Source organism: Myxine glutinosa, chromosome 1 (genome assembly GCF_964187855.1).
Source record: "Myxine glutinosa chromosome 1, kmMyxGlut1.1, whole genome shotgun sequence".
Classification (NCBI taxonomy): Eukaryota; Metazoa; Chordata; class Myxini; order Myxiniformes; family Myxinidae; genus Myxine; species Myxine glutinosa.
Window position 1 is genome coordinate 222,158,113 of NC_136261.1, and position 15,796 is coordinate 222,173,908.

The 15,796-nt window shown below is 47.5% G+C and overlaps 1 protein-coding gene across 3 annotated transcripts in view; it reads left to right on the top strand.

Annotated features, from left to right (window-relative positions):
• Positions 1-15,796, top strand: part of CPT2 (carnitine palmitoyltransferase 2) — an 84,037-nt gene that overhangs the window by 21,294 nt on the left and 46,947 nt on the right. For all 3 annotated transcript variants that reach the window (XM_068127507.2, XM_068127515.2, XM_068127524.2), the window contains 3 exons: positions 2,945-3,206; positions 4,183-4,390; positions 4,840-5,226. In XM_068127507.2, the coding sequence (XP_067983608.2) occupies positions 2,945-3,206; positions 4,183-4,390; positions 4,840-5,226 (857 nt within the window). The remainder of the gene's footprint in view (positions 1-2,944; positions 3,207-4,182; positions 4,391-4,839; positions 5,227-15,796) is intronic.

A 15,796-nucleotide genomic window follows, 5' to 3' on the forward strand; every position in this document is an offset into this window, starting at 1 on the left:
GATGGGGGAAGATAAGAGATGGTGGTGAACAGCTGTTTTAAAGACCTGGAGGGTGGAGTGGGATTGAAGAGAGTGAGGGAGTTTGTTCCAGAGGTGGGAGAAAAGAGGAATGAAGGAGTGAAGTTGAGCAGAGAGTCTTGATTTTGGCAGTTTAACCATAAGAGGGTTGCAGGCAGATCTTGTGCGACCTGTAGGAATATTTGGGGGACAGAGCCCAGAGAGAGTTGGGGGAGCAAGGCCAGAGAGGAGTCGGTAGAAGGCGGAAAGACCATCAACCTGCCTGCGGTGAGTGAGTGAAAGGCCCTTGGAGTTAGCTTCATCGCGGGAGATTCCAATGATTCTGAACGCTTTGGTTTCAACAGCGTGAAGACGAGCTAGGTGTGAGGCAGGAGCACCAGCACAGAGGGGAGAGCAGTATTCCATTGAGCTGCGGATGAAAGCCTTTTATGTGGTGAGGAGCTCAGGTGTGCCAAGGAAGGACTTCGCACAACGGAGGATGCCCAGTCGGCGACTGGCTTTGGAGCCCAGATTTGAAATGTGGTTTTCCCAGGAAAGATCATGGCAGATAGTGAGACCCAAAAGCTTGAGTGACAGAACTTCTTGGAGAGGATTATTCAGAAAGTGGATGGGAGGGTTGTCAAGTCGGTCTTTTCGGAGAGACATCGTAAGAGTGTGAGATTGGTCAGGATTGAAAGACATGTTCCACTTGTTTGCCCAGTCTGTGATTTTGTCCAGGTCTGCAGAGAGTGAGGAGGCTGCAGACTGCCGATCTGAGGGATGAGGAATGGAGCGACAGAGAGTAGAGTCATCAGCAAAGAGATAGAGAGGATTTTCAAGGGAGTCAGAGAGATCATTGATAAAGACCAGAAAAAGCACAGGGCCCAGAACACTGCCTTGGGGAACTCCAGCCTGAACAGGAAGAGGAGATGAGAGAAACCCATTCAGGGCCACACGTTGACTACGACTAGAGAGAAAGTCCGCCAGCCATGCGTGGAGATTTCCATGGATACCAAAGGAGGAGAGTTTGGTGAGCAGAGCGGGGTGCCAGACCGTATCGAAGGCACGTGATATGTCAAGGGAGACAGCTCTAATTTCCTGTTTGGCATTGAGGACCTCCATCCATTGTTGAGAAAGCAGAAGCAGCATGTCCAGAGTAGAGTGACCAGGTCTGAAACCAAAAACTCTGTTGAGTGTTTGAACACATTCAGCTTCCGTTTGACAGTATGACATAGATTCTCTGTTGAGCTTCATTCAGGTGAGTTTGCAGGACAAGATAAAACCAAAATGCCATGTGCAGAAAGCCATGGCGTTGTCGACCGTGCACGATGCACGTCTTGCTGGAAGAAGAAGTCATTGCCCCAAATAGCACCTCAGCATTCGAGATCTTGAAATGCTCCAGCACGTCTTGGTAAATAGACACATTTACTATCTGATTCAGCAGGAAGAGAGGTCCTGCACCCATGGCACTCGTGCCAACCCACACGCCAACCCATACCATCTGGCTTTGCGGGGACTTGACGCTCTGTTGTAGGTTGTTCCATCTCTTTTGGAAGGCGCCATACTCGAGATACCTTGTTCACAAGGACGGCAGTAGGTTGGACACCTGGTTGCTTTGACACCATCATCGTTTTATGTGCAAGCAAGTTTTTTGGTAGACTGGAACCGGTTTCTCTTTGCAATATCGGTCAACTTCCTGTCATTTATTGGTATGGTGACCCGCTTCTGGCCAGAATTATTTCTGGTTGATCCAACGCCATTCACACTATTGAGGAGCATTATTGTACATATGATTCCTGGACCATGTTTTTGAAGTGTAGACAACACCTGTTGCTGTAAGATCTCATTGATGTATTTATTTGCCATCAGATTGCCATGGATATGGATCAAGTTGGTGGGAAAGGTTTCAGCAATACCACCCCACATCATGATACTTTCGCATCCAAAATTTGCAGCTTCCTGGATACAGACAGGGATATATCACTCATTGCGTCTTCTGTAGAGCCATGCACAGCCATCACAGCTTTCACAGAGAAACCTGATTCGTCACTGACAACACTTGACCATTACCTCCGTGTCCATTGGACGTACTGATGTGATCACTACAAGCGTGCTTGGATGTGTTGCAGTGCGTTTTCTTTGGATGCTGAACAAGATTATGACTGCAGATTTATGAATCACGAGATGCCTCAAGACTGTGTTGACACTTGTACTGTGAGTGTGCCTGCAGTACTCTGGGCAGTTTGAAACCGATTGCGTAGATGGCTCGTGCAAAGGTATCGGTCCTGAGTGGGAGGCATTATTTTGGGACGTTCACTTCTTGGCCTATCTCTTGTTGATCCATTGACTTGGTAATGTCTTCTGAGGTCATAAATAATTCCTCTTCTTTCATTAAAGAGCCTAGCAACATGGCTAATGGAAGACGCTGCTTGAAGGTGTCCAATGATTTAATTTCTCTCCTTTTCTGACCGATTTGGCATTTGGCATTGTAATGGCTTGTTAAAGAATGTAATCAGTGTGTGCTTCGCATGATCCACACACTGACGTCTTGGAAAGACTCTAAAATTTGCCCAAAATGCCTCGTGTCACCTCTAAAAGCCTAGGGTGCCTGAGTTGCATGTGCTGAACGATTATTGCATGAAGCAATTATGTTACGTGAAAACTTGCAATGGGATGTTCTGCATATCCCTAGTGCCAAAAAAGGCACTTGGATTGAATGCCGAATGAAAGTTCCTCAACAATTGCGTTGTCATTTTTGGTGTGCGTGTGCGTGCATCTGTGGGTATCTCTGTCTGTCTGCCTATAATATAGTAGTAATGAATTATTTATAATTGGGTTTAACCATTATGTTAAAATTATCTGGTCTGATGGACCAAGTCAAGTTGCTTCTACACTGGTAATTTTGTCATATTTACCTCTACTCCACACCTCTTTCGTGCCTATGCAGAACCATGGTTCAACATGTACCTGTCAGGTCGAGAACCTGTTGTACTCAACCACAACCCCTTCATGCTCTTTGCAAAGGAGGAGCGACCGGCATACAGCACACAGGCAGTGCGTGCTACAAATCTTGCCATATCGGCTGCACGCTTCTTGCGCACTCTGCGAGATGGCGTTCTTGAACCTGATGTTTTTCACTTGAACCCAGCAAAAACTGACACCCCTGGGTTTCGACGCTGGGTCCGTCTACTGCCACCTGCATTTTCTTGGCAAGTTCTACATTCTCTATTTTTATCATTTCTTCTCGTGTCATGCATGGACGGGGATATCTGAGCAGTTCTTTTGTTCTGCTCCTGATTGGCCATCTCTAAAGATATATTTTAACCTTCTGTCCTAAACACTTACAGGACTCCTAACTCTTCTTGTTTATCATCAATCTTTTCAAAATATAAATTTGGCCTTGAAATGATAGCTCATTAGGTGGGGTGCTCACTTTTGTAACTGTCCCTTTGTTGTTTTGATTCCTACGTAACCAGAGTGGTCAAGTTATGTTTAGTGTGAGTAAATTTGTGTATTGCTAAACTTTTATTTAGTCCAAGTGTATAATTGTATATAATATGCATAGAGATGAAAGAGATGTGAGGCCTTTTCATCTTAAAAGATGCCTTCCTCCTTATTATTATTATTATTTTTTTTTTTTTTTTAATGTTGGAGGCTCCAGTCACGGACTATATAGCCCTCATCGAGGCCAGGCCTTAAATAAAAGAGAAGGAAAGTGTATGATGAAAAGTGTATGGTGTTTGTTTGTGAGAAAGAGAGATGAAAGCTAGCCCCATAGCTGTAGTTTGAGTGAGACAGGAAGTAAGACCAACAATCCTGACACGGAGAGTGTAAGATGGTCCGGCACCACTTTAATGCTCCTAAGTCAGGATGGTAGTACCACCCTGGGCGGTTGCTGTCTACAACCTACGACCTAAGGAGAATGATGGAATGTAACGAATTGAGTTTCTTAAGCTTCACTTGCAGCATTGTTTGCATTACCAGAAGATAATTTCTTCTTTGGCTAAAATTTTCATGGTAATGTGTTGGGTACATCTGTATCATGTGTTCTTGTCTCTCCATTCATCTTTATTTGTTTGTTCTCTTCCCCTTCGTGATCCTCATCTTTGTGTGAAGCATAGCGTCTCCCAATTCATTTTTTAATACTTCTCTGCATGCCTCCCTTTCTGTTTTTATTCGTATAAGGTATGGTGCATATTTGCGCAATGCCTACCCCCTAGACATGTCGCAGTACGTGAACCTATTCTCCTCGACAAGGATACCCTGTGCATTGCGAGACCAGCTGTACATGCAGCCCGACGCACGACATGTGCTCGTGATGCGGCGTGGACATTTGTACACATTTGACCTCCTGGACGAACGAGGAGATATACTCTCACCCTTACAAATCCTGGTACAAAATATATTCAGGTCCTTCCTCATTTCATTGGGTCTGAACACCATTGCCTCATGGCTTTGTGTGCACAGGTTGCATGTTCAATGGCAGTTGGAAAACAACTAAATATGTACATACGGTAATTGTTGTGCGAATACTGTGGAGTCTTGATACAATTGACAGATCTGTTCTGTGGAATAGTGGTTGTATTGAAAATTTGTTTTACTGATTGTGCGTACGTGCACACATTTGAAACCCCAACACTGTTATGTGGCCAGAAATGGTTGGGAATTGAATATATGGGTGGGATCATTAAAAATAATAACAATAATTATCTTTACCATTTGAAGATTTCGATTAAGGTTGAATTAATTAAACTTAATTTTAGAGCTGATAGTTATTTTGATAATGTTGGAAATTTTGGTTGCTCTTACCACATGTCCAACATTGTGAATGACTTCTTTCAGGCAAGATTCCAGTACATTATTTCTGACCCTTCTCCATGGCCTCGCCACCCTTTGGGATTCCTGACAACTGAGCGTCGTGACACCTGGGCTGCCTTGCGCCAGCGTCTCCTTGAAACTGGAAACTCTGCTGCCCTGAAGTCGCTTGACTCGGCTGTACTGTGCTTCTGCCTTGATGAGGAAAACGGCACCAGGGTACAGTCCAAGGAAGATGTCGCAGCTTCTGCCTCTGCTCTCTCTCATGCTATGCTTCATGGCCGTGGTGGTGATCGCTGGTTTGACAAGTCCCTCAGCGTAATCGTGGCTAATGATGGCAATGCTGCTGTGAACTTTGAGCACTCATGGGGTGACGGTGTCGCTGTGCTGCGCTTCATGAATGAAGTCTTTCAGGTAAGTTGAACCTCATTTGTGTCTCAGAATATAAATTATTTTGAGGGATTGGCTTGACATTTTAGAGACTAGCAACGGTACCCGCCCTATGGGCAGATTTGCCAAGGTTTGGACAGGAATCGCTTGCCATGCAGTGACAATAGGCTGCTGCAATTCACGCACAGAGATCGGCTGCTGGTCAAGTGGTCGATTTGACGCGTTAATTCTGCCCACAAGTTCTCTATCGGATTCATATCCGGGGACATGGCAGGCCACTCCATATGCTCTACACCACGGTCAGCAAGAAAGTGTTGGATCATGCGAGCACGATGAGGCCATGCATTATCTTGGAAGACAAAGTTTCCTCGAAAGGCTGCACGAGAAAATGGAAGCAATGTTTCTTCCAGAATGGCCCTGTACTTGAACTGGTTCAGGTTTCCATTCAGAACAACCAGGTCAGTTAAGCCCCCTGCATGAAAAGCAGCCCAAACGGTCACCCCACCACCTCCAGCTTGGAATCTTGGCACTATACAATCTTTGTTGTAGGCTTCATGCACTTGTCTGCGCACTCAAACGCGGCCAACTTGACGATAGACCAGAAATCTAGACTCGTCACTGAAGATCACATGATTCCAGTGTCCTGGCTGCCATTGACGGTGCTCTCTGGCCCACTGCAATCGGCGCTGGCGGTGTTGTCTGGTCAGGCGTGGCTTTCTCAGGGGACGCCTGGCACGATAGCCTGCTTGAACCAGTCGTTGGTTGAATAGCCTTCTGGATACAGGCACATTTGCCAGTTGCTGCCACTCAGCCCCAAGCCGATTAGCTGACTTGGTACGGCCATTGCGGACTAACCGGTGCAGCTGGCGATCATCCCTCCTTGTGGTTCTGCGGGGACGTCCTGGCCTCGGTATTGGAGTAGGGACACCCCTCTGAGCATTTCGTTTCAGGATCTTTGACACCTGACCTTGAGTGATGCCATACTACCGAGCAATAGCATGCTGTTTCATGCCGTAATTTCGTAAAGCCACCACTCCATGACAAACAGCATTGTCGAGTTGACGGACCATCTCCAGAGGAAGCGGCAATAACCTTTGGAGACGTGCAGCAGTTGTTTTCCACTAATACAGAACGCAACAACCCTTGTATACCCGGCTGTGAAACCAATCATCAAATGCACCTGTCCGTACATTTTGCCACGCCACCTGTGATATAATCCTGTTGTTGATTTCTTGCTGCGACAGACAATCAGTGACATGGTTCTTTTAACAAATAAATCACCAAAGTGTAAAAGAAACTCACCAGATTGATATACTGAGTTAAGAAAGTAAACACAAGTCAAGAAAAAAAAAAAAATTCCATATTAAATGCCAAGTCTGTGTGTATATATATATATATATACATACACACACACACACACACACACACACACACACACACACACACACACACACACACACACACACACACACACACACACAGTGGAACCTTGACTTACGAGTTTAATTCGTTCTGTGACCGAGCTCGTAACTCAATTTGCTCGTTTCTCAAATCAAATTTCCCCATTAAAATGCATTGAAATGCTATTAATCCGTTCCAGCCCACCAAAAACCACACCAATTTTTTTTTAAATATGCAGTACAGTCGTCCCTCGCTATATCGCGGTTCACTTTTCGCGGCTTCGGTACATCGCGGGTTTTTCTCGCTAGTATATGTAAAATTATATCGTGGATTTTTCGCTATATCGTGGGATTTTGCGGTATAAATGTATTTTTATATACTATTATTTTAAATATTTTTGTGGTAAAATAAGCATTTTCTAGCCTAAAAAATTAAAAAACGTAAAGAAATAAGAAAAATACAGTAATTAAAACATATTACAAGAAATAAAATACTGTACATAGTGTACAGTAGAAGGGTAGACAAAGAGACAAAGAGTCGTGCGTATGGAAAACGCAGATGCGGCAGCTTCCACTTGCGCTAGTTACCCACGTAATGGGTAACTAATGCTCTTTCTGGCTGTGCAGTACATTCATCATCGTCAGCACCTTCATCGTCATCAGTACTGCACAGCTAATTCATCATCATCTTCATCACGCAAGTTGTAGTATTGAAGAGCCGGGGCTCTTGCTTGATACGGACGAAATGACGGGCAAGACACAAACTCGTCCGAGAAGATATTTATTCTCAAAACCAACTCGGGAACACTGAAAAGCCCGTTTATCGGGCTGCATTATAAAGCACAACCAGAAACCGAAAGCCACGCCTCTCAAGCGTGGCGTGCTTCGGTGGTCACGTGATCAACAGGTGTAGCTGATTATACACGCAAAGCGCGGCACGTTTTAGCGGTCACGTGACCAGCCACTCTCGCGCCGGGGATCCCCGCCGGTGACGTCACCGGCTGGAACAAGGAGATTCTGATGCTGTGCTTGCTTGGGGGACCCATGGGTAGCTACAGTATCTTCAATGGTGAGTACCCATTAGAATTTTATATGTTGTTAAAATTACGTATGTTTAAGAGTGTAAAAAGTGTTTAAGAGTATAGGAAGTGTTTATAAGAGTATGGGAAAGGTTAATAAGAGTGTGGGGAGGGTCATAAAGCTTTAAAATATATATAAATAATAATAAAAAAATATGGTCGCTACTTCGCGGATTTTCGTCTATCGCGGTGGGTTCTGGAACGTAACCCCCGCGATAAACGAGGGATCACTGTATATATAAAAATATCTCGCGCTTTATATTTCACCTGTATGCAGCATACAAGTTGGCAGGATGGCCTGGACTGGAGGTACGCACACTTGACTCTAAACTGTCCAGCCTGGGTTTGAATCCCGACCCAGCTATAACCTGTCATGTCGGTGTTTCACAGGCAGGGTGATTCATCAATGTGTGTACCGCTAAACTGGGCGCCCCGTTTGCGTCCCATTAGTTGTTGGATGTTAAGGATCTCACCGTGTCTTCCACAAAGAGAAGGCGAGCTATCGCCGGCACTCTGAACAAGTTGTGGCCTGGCATGCTCTTCTCCTCTGCCGTTATATACGTCCTCCTCGGCATCTTTTTCCAGAAGAGCCCTGTCTCGTCACAGTTGAAGATTTGCTGGGGGATGTATCGTTCGGCTTCTATCAGTTCGGCAAAAGTTATAATAAAATCTTCAGCTGCCTTCACATCCGCCTCACCAAGTCGACAACACGCACACCTCGCTCATGTTTTTCGACGATTGCGTGTTTTATATCCAAGCACATCATCCTCTTCTTCAAAATAACCTTCAAAATAACGCTCCAAAATAACCAACATGCGAAAACAAAAACAAAACAGCAGCGGTATACGGCAGATATGCTTGCACGGCAAGATAACCACGTGACCGGAACCCACCTGGTGGCGGCTGGCGTAAGCTCCAAAATAACCAACATGCGAAAACAAAAACAAAACAGCAGCGGTATACGGCAGATATGCTTGCACGGCAAGATAACCACGTGACCGGAACCCACCTGGTGGCGGCTGGCGTAAGCTCCAAAATAACCAACATGCGAAAACAAAAACAAAACAGCAGCGGTATACGGCAGATATGCTTGCACGGCAAGATAACCACGTGACCGGAACCCACCTGGTGGCGGGTGGCGTAAACTCAAAATAACCAACATGCGAAAACAAAAATGCAGCGATATACGGCAGAGATACTGTACTTGCACGGCAAGATAACCACGTGACCGGAACCCACCTGGTGGCGGGTGGCGTAAACTCACAATAACCAGCATGCGAAAACAAAAATGCAGCGATATACGGCAGAGATACTGTACTTGCACGGCAAGATAACCACGTGACCGGAACTCACCTGGTGGCGGGTGGCGTAAACTCAAAATAACCAACATGCGAAAACAAAAATGCAGCGATATACGGCAGAGATACTTGCACGGCAAGATAACCACGTGACCGGAACCCACCTGGTGGCGGGTGGCGAAAGCTCGTAACTCAAATCTCGGCTCGCATCTCAAAGCAATAAACCGCCCGAGCGACGGCTCGTATCTCGAAAAACTCGTAAGTTGGTGCACTCGTAAGTCAAGGTTCCACTGTGTATATATATATATATATATATATATATATATATATATATATATATATATATATATATATATATATATATATATATATATATATATATAAACGAATGTGGAAACGTTACAATGTGAACGTTACAAAAGTACGGTAACACCCTGTTAATGTAAATAATGGTCGCAGTCGGCCTCCTAGTTAATTCCATGAAACTTACACGCAGGTCACGATATATCTTTTAAATAGTGTATTTCCTTATTCCATGTAGGCTAAATATGTGTTTCCCACGAGATTGACTTTGCATTGTATCAAACAAAATAAGCGTAGGCCCTTCCAATTTCCCCAAAACCTCCCTTCCAATTGCCTTCCGCATTTTGGGCGGTTTTCTTCAACCACCATTGGCCACGAGGTAGGGTTGGGGAAGAAAGGCGTGTCTCCACCTCGTCATAAGGGGGGAGGAGTGAGCCAGCCCTAACAGCCAATCAGCACCGCGGTGAGCGACCCGGTAGGCGTGCCCTCGGAGCCGGCGGCTTGATTTCGCCCGAGGTGATAAAAGCGACTGTAAGGGACTGCTTTACCAGAGGCCTTGGGAGATGACCCTGGGAGATGAGCAAAGAGGCTGCACCAAGAGGAGCGGTGAGATGCGAAACGCTCCAAGCCAAAGAGGAGAGGTACTCGGCAAGGAAACCAGCTTTGGAGAGACGCGATGAAAGGAGGGAGACGGCTCCACCACAAGAAGAGGAGCAGGTGTGCCGAACCAGCGCGTGACGTCTACCGCAGCGGATACATGACGGAGGGTTTCCCGCCAAAACCGCAAGGAATTGCGAGCTGCTGCCTCCCGACTTTGCCTCCCTCTCAAGCAATCCACCTCAAGCCCTACCTGCCTGCATTATCCCCCGTGTAAGTGTGAACGTCCTGTCCTGCTCGTTGTCTTGGGGTTAAGTAAAAATGAATAGTGTAAGTTAACGATTCGCTGTGTTACTGCTTCTTCCATCCATTGCTGTGTGTGTATAATAAATCTGTTCTTCCTCCGTATTCTTCTTCTTCTTCTTTTTCATTCTCTTTCGGTCGCTTTAGAGGTTTCCCGATTGAATATCTGTGGGGCGATCTGGTCAACGTCGGGTGGAATCGGGTTCTAATCGGGGAGTAACTGTTCGGACGCGGTTAAATACACCACCGCTCGGTCAATATAACATCTAAAACCCGCGTCTGTAACAATTGGTGTCAGGAGTGGGATTCGGACCTGGGACTAAATTTGTTAGGCCCAAATTTTGGAACACCAATTGTACTATTAGAGTAACAATTGGTGTCGAGGAGGGAGATCGGACCCGAAATCGGACCCGAAGCGCGCTTAACGCGCTCAAAATTACAAGCTGCCGAAATTAATTTTGTTTTATAAAACCCGAATTTTGAGATCGCGCCATGGACAATCAAGGCGATCGGATGTCGGTGGGGGAAATAGACGGGTTAGGGGTAACCCAGGACTTAGGGAAAGAAAGGGAGGAGGGGAGCAATGAGGAGGCGGTTGAGGGAGTATCAGACGCACAAAATGGCGCCTCGCACATAGCTACGGCGGCCGCACCCGCTGCACAAGTGGGAGGGATGGCCCAAATGCAGGCCCTCATGGAGCAATTTATGGCGCAAATGCAGGCGTCCCTCAAACTGCAGAGTGAGCAATTGGGGGTAATGGGGAACCGGATGGATGCTCAGGGTGAGCGATTGGAGGGCCAAATGGGGGGTAATGAGGGACGAAGCGAGGGGTACTGGTGAGGGGTTAGACAAGAAATTTGGGAAGTTAGACAATAATTTTGAGGGGTTAGACAAGAAATTTGGGAAGTTAGACAATAATTTTGAGGGGTTAGACAACGGGATAAAAGAGGTGAAAAATGGGTTAATGGGGTTAGAAAATAGGATGGAGGACAAATTGCGGGAAATAGGGGAACAATCTGCCAGGGAAATCAAACAAATGGGAGAGCAGATAGAGGAGGTGAAAATCGGGGTAGAAACCAAACTGGATGCTCAGAGGGATGAATTGGGACAGATGAGGGTGGCATCTACAAAAGAGATGGAGGAAATATGACGAGGGGTAAGTGAGGAGGTTTCGGGGCTACGCGAGGAGGTAAAGCGAGGTGAGAAGCGTATGGAGAAAGAAGTGAGGAATAATACGGTTAAGTTACAAGGGGGAATAGAAGATCTGACGGAGGAGGTGGAACAGCTGACGGAGGGACAAAAAGAACTAGTGGAGCAGGTTCAAAAGAACACTGCGGTACTAGGAGGGTTAAAGGCGACACAAAAAGAAATTAAAAACGAATTAATAGCGACACAGAGGCAATGTCAGATGGTACGTGAGGAACTGACAATGAGGGTGGACGAGGTGACAGAGATAATGGAGACAAAGGACCGAGAGGTGAGGACGCACATCGAAACGGTTAAGGTAGCCTTAGAGGACGAACTTGAGGAGACGCACCGAGAAATAAAAGAGGTTAAACAAAAATTAGAGGAAGTGGAAGAAGAGGTGAGTGAAATTAAGAAGAGACGGACAGAAACTAAGAGAGAAATAAAGGAGGAGATAGCGGAATATGTGCAAGGTCGGTGCTCAACTCATAATGTGATGCTCACTAACCAAATAAAGAGTTTGCAGGTGGCAAAGGAGGTGCGGAGACGAAGTACGGAGGTGAGTGGCAATGTATATGATGTGAGGAAAGCTTCAGTCGGCTTGGGGATTGGTTTGGATCCGGGTGTTCGTGAAAGGCCGTTGGTGAAGTGTGTGACAGGTCAGGTGTGCGAAAAAAGAGGTGTGCGAGAATGTCCGACCATGGGGTGTGTGAGGAAAAAGTGCACGCCGAGGAGTGAGTGTGCCGTCAAGAGTGAGTTGGTCGAAGCGCGTGTGCGAGGGGGTACATGGAAGCGCGGTGTGGTGAGTGTTACGGAGGAAGTAACGAGAGAGTGTACACCTGTGGTGAGTGTTACAGAGGATGTAACGAGAGAGTGTACACCTGTGGTGAGTGTTACAGAGGATGTAACGAGGAAGTGTACGCCTGTGGTGAGTGTTACAGAGGATGTAACGGGAGGGTGTGCGCGAGAAAGGTGTGTAACGGACGGGTGCATGAGGAAAGAGTGTGCCGTCGAGAGTAAGGGTGAGTGTGCTGTCAAGAGTGGAGGTGAGAGTAGTGAGAGTGAAACGGAGCGTGAGTTGGTTGTGACAGGTGAGCGAGGATGTACACCTGGAATGGAAGGATGCACACCTGGAATGGTAGAGCGTGTGTGGGGATGCACACTTGAGTTGGTCGTGAGGCACGCGGTTGGGTGTGCGGGTGAGAGCACACCTGTGATTGTCACAAAGGAGGTGACCGAGAAAGGGGCGCGAAGAGGTGTGTTGGTGAGGTGTGCGAGCGACGAATGTGTGCCAAGGTGTTCGGTGGTCAGGTGTGTGACCAAGTCGGTGAGCGGAATGAGTGTACCGAGGTGTGTTAGAGAAGGTACGACCAAGAGCAGGGAGACGGCTGCATGTATGAGCAAGAAAGGGGTAGCGTATGCATGTAAGCGCCCAGGTGAAGCGTCGACGGTAACCGGTTTAGCGGTTAGGGCGACTTATAGCCGAATCGGGCCCTCGGTGCGCGTCGGGCAGCTTCGCGTGCCGCGAGGACCAGCGGGGATCCGAACCACGGCGGTTTCAAAAGAACCGCCGTACGCGATCCACGCTGTGCCTCGCTTGGAACGGCCGCGTCCGGGCTCCACTAGGCGGAGCGGGCAGCTGGATAGGAAGGGTCGTCATGGCGACCACGTTTTGTTGAGACGTGCCGGCAGGTCGAGATCGGGACATTGGATGGCTCCACGCCGAGGTGGTGCGTGGGATCTCGGCCCGGGTAAGCCCCCGCCCCTGCCCCGAATGCGGGACGCATCCAGCCGCCGGCACAAAAGAATCCGCGTTCATTGCTCGGCTGTACGAAGCCGGGCTGTAGACGTGAATTGGCGCACCGAGAGGATGTAATAAGTAGACGGGTGATGGTGATAGTGATAGTGATTTAAAACGAAATTTAGAAAAGTGAGTAGAATTGGCAGTAAATGGAAAATTTTTGAATTGGTTGGAATCTGGACGAACAAAATTGATAGTGAGAGACCCCCGATGTGGTGGGATGGCAAATCCACCATCCCTCACAGACGTGGGGGCAAATGCGCAATAGTTTATGGGGTGGCTATGACAACCGAGCCAGGGAGGGCTTGGATAATTGTAGGGATCTAGCGAAGATGACATTAGGTAACGTTAAGTTTAGTTAGTGACTGATACCTGTAGTGGGGACGCAGGTAGATTAGTGTGGATTATAATGACGTGGGAGCGCAATAGTTTAAAGGGACGACTGGGAAGCGCAAGTTTCAGAGGGGAGTAGTTAGCTGAGATGATGCCGTGTGTGTGAGGATTGAACAGGTGAGAATGGAACAGGTGTGATTGCACAGGTGTGCAACTGAACAGGTGTGTGGAGCAGTGTATGAGGGAGTAGTGGTGATTGCGTGTTGTGTTGACCAAATGGTCCAGGAAGAAAGGAGGGTGCAGGTGGCACCAGGTGTGAGGGCACAGGTGTGCAACAACAGGTGTATGTGGCTGTGTGGAATAAATGGTAGTGTGGAATATCTGGAGTATTGGAATGGATGGTCGTGGAGTGAGAATGGTGGAAATTGTGGAGTGGAGTGGATGGTGCGAAGGTGTGAATGGGGGAAGAGTGGACCCCCATCACGGATACCTGGGGCGGGTAGTGTAAGTGTTAGGTAGAGGGTACAGGTAAATTGTGGTTGGATATTGGCATCTGTGGTGCGGGTGACAGAATGGTATGTGGATGGGTGCATTAGTGTTGTGGAAATGGCTGGGCGTGTAGCCTGTTAGTGTGTGTAGTTGGTTTGGGCACTCCACCACTGTGAGGATGTCGGCCAGGTGAGGCCGCAGGTGGGCTCTGGGAGCCGGTAGTAGTTGTTGTGGATGGGGCCCGAGGATCCGGAGGACGGACCCGGGTAGCCCAGTGCCAGAGGGCACCATGGGGTGACAGAGCCAGGAGAGGGGCTGTCCCCAGTTAGTTAGGTTAGGGTGAGGAGCTAGGTAAGCTCGGGTGGCAACTACAGTGGTGGAGGTGTGCAGGTGGGTAGACCTGTTGGGAGAGCTAGACGTCGCAGCCCAGAAATTGTGCGAGAGCACCGGGAGATGAATCGGGGGAGTGAGACCCCAAATTGAGAGGCACCACAGTTTGGTCAATGGGAATTGGTTTTTAGAACCCATAGTGTAAGTTGGCCAATGGATTGGCAGGGAGAGACCCCGGGTAGTGTAAAGTGTGTTAAAGTCATTTAGAAAATAGTTAGGATGAAGGATCTCCTCGCACCATCTGCATCCACTCACCTGAGGTGACAGGTACTCCACACCATGCCATGTTTTGATTATTTTTTATGATGCAAATGTTTGGATTGTGAGACGCATCATGACGTGGGTGTGACATTGTGCGTAATTCCATCTCTCCCTCCTTATGAGGATTGATGATGAATTGGTGATGGCAAATTTTGAAGTAGAGGGATTGTGGAGACGAATTTGGTATAGGGGAAATATGGGGAAGACGTGACAGTAGTGACGAATTGGTAATGTGTAGATTTTGTACATATGGGGTAAGGGCAAGGGCAAGGGTAGGGTAGGTGACAGGGGGGTGACGTACGGTAGGGACGAGCTTTCTCACTTCGCCCTCCGTACGCATTTCGCCTTGCATTGCCTTATTGACGTGTACCCTTGTGACCTTACCCCTCGCTCAATTGTCTTTCTTTTGTCTCCCACATGACCTGTGCGCCATTGGGTGCCGATGGGAGCGTGCGTGAGGTGGCCATTGTGCGCCCGAGATTCCCAGAACCAGCATGCATTGCGTTGATGTACCACTGTATGGACCGCTGTTCTGCGGCCAAGTACCACTTGATGGACCCCAGGTTCTGGGGCAGGGCACCTCTGTTGGAGACCGGCCATAGTGGCCAGGGAATCTTGCTTGCGGACCTCGGTAAGGTGGCACCTATGCCAAACAGGTGGACCACCCTTAGTTGGCCCCTGAGGCCCTAAATAAAAATGGACACAAGTTGTGCTTTTTATTATTTCCAACTAGGCCGCATGAAGCCAGAAGACGTCGGGAAGAACATCGGCCCAGCAGAGAAAGAGAAGACCACCACCAGTTGTTTTGTTGTGTTTATTATGAACCATGGTGACTGCGCACTGGGTGGTGCTTTTGGTGCTTTTGGTGCTTTTGGTGCTTTTGGGTGCTTTGGTGGTATTGGTACTGGTGCATCGATGCAATGCGTGCTGTCTCCTCCCTCCCAACAGGAATTTCTTTCTCTTGTTCCCTAAAAAGAAAAAGAAAAAAAAACACAGGTCCTGGGTTGCGTTGTAAATAAGAAATCACGTCATTGTAAATAATGCTCCCCACCGTAAATGTATAGTTTGAGAATAATTCCGTAATTCGGTTAGCTGTGCCGTGGGCTTGAGTCTGTTAGACAGGGTGCAATGCAATAGGGGGACATACTTATTTGT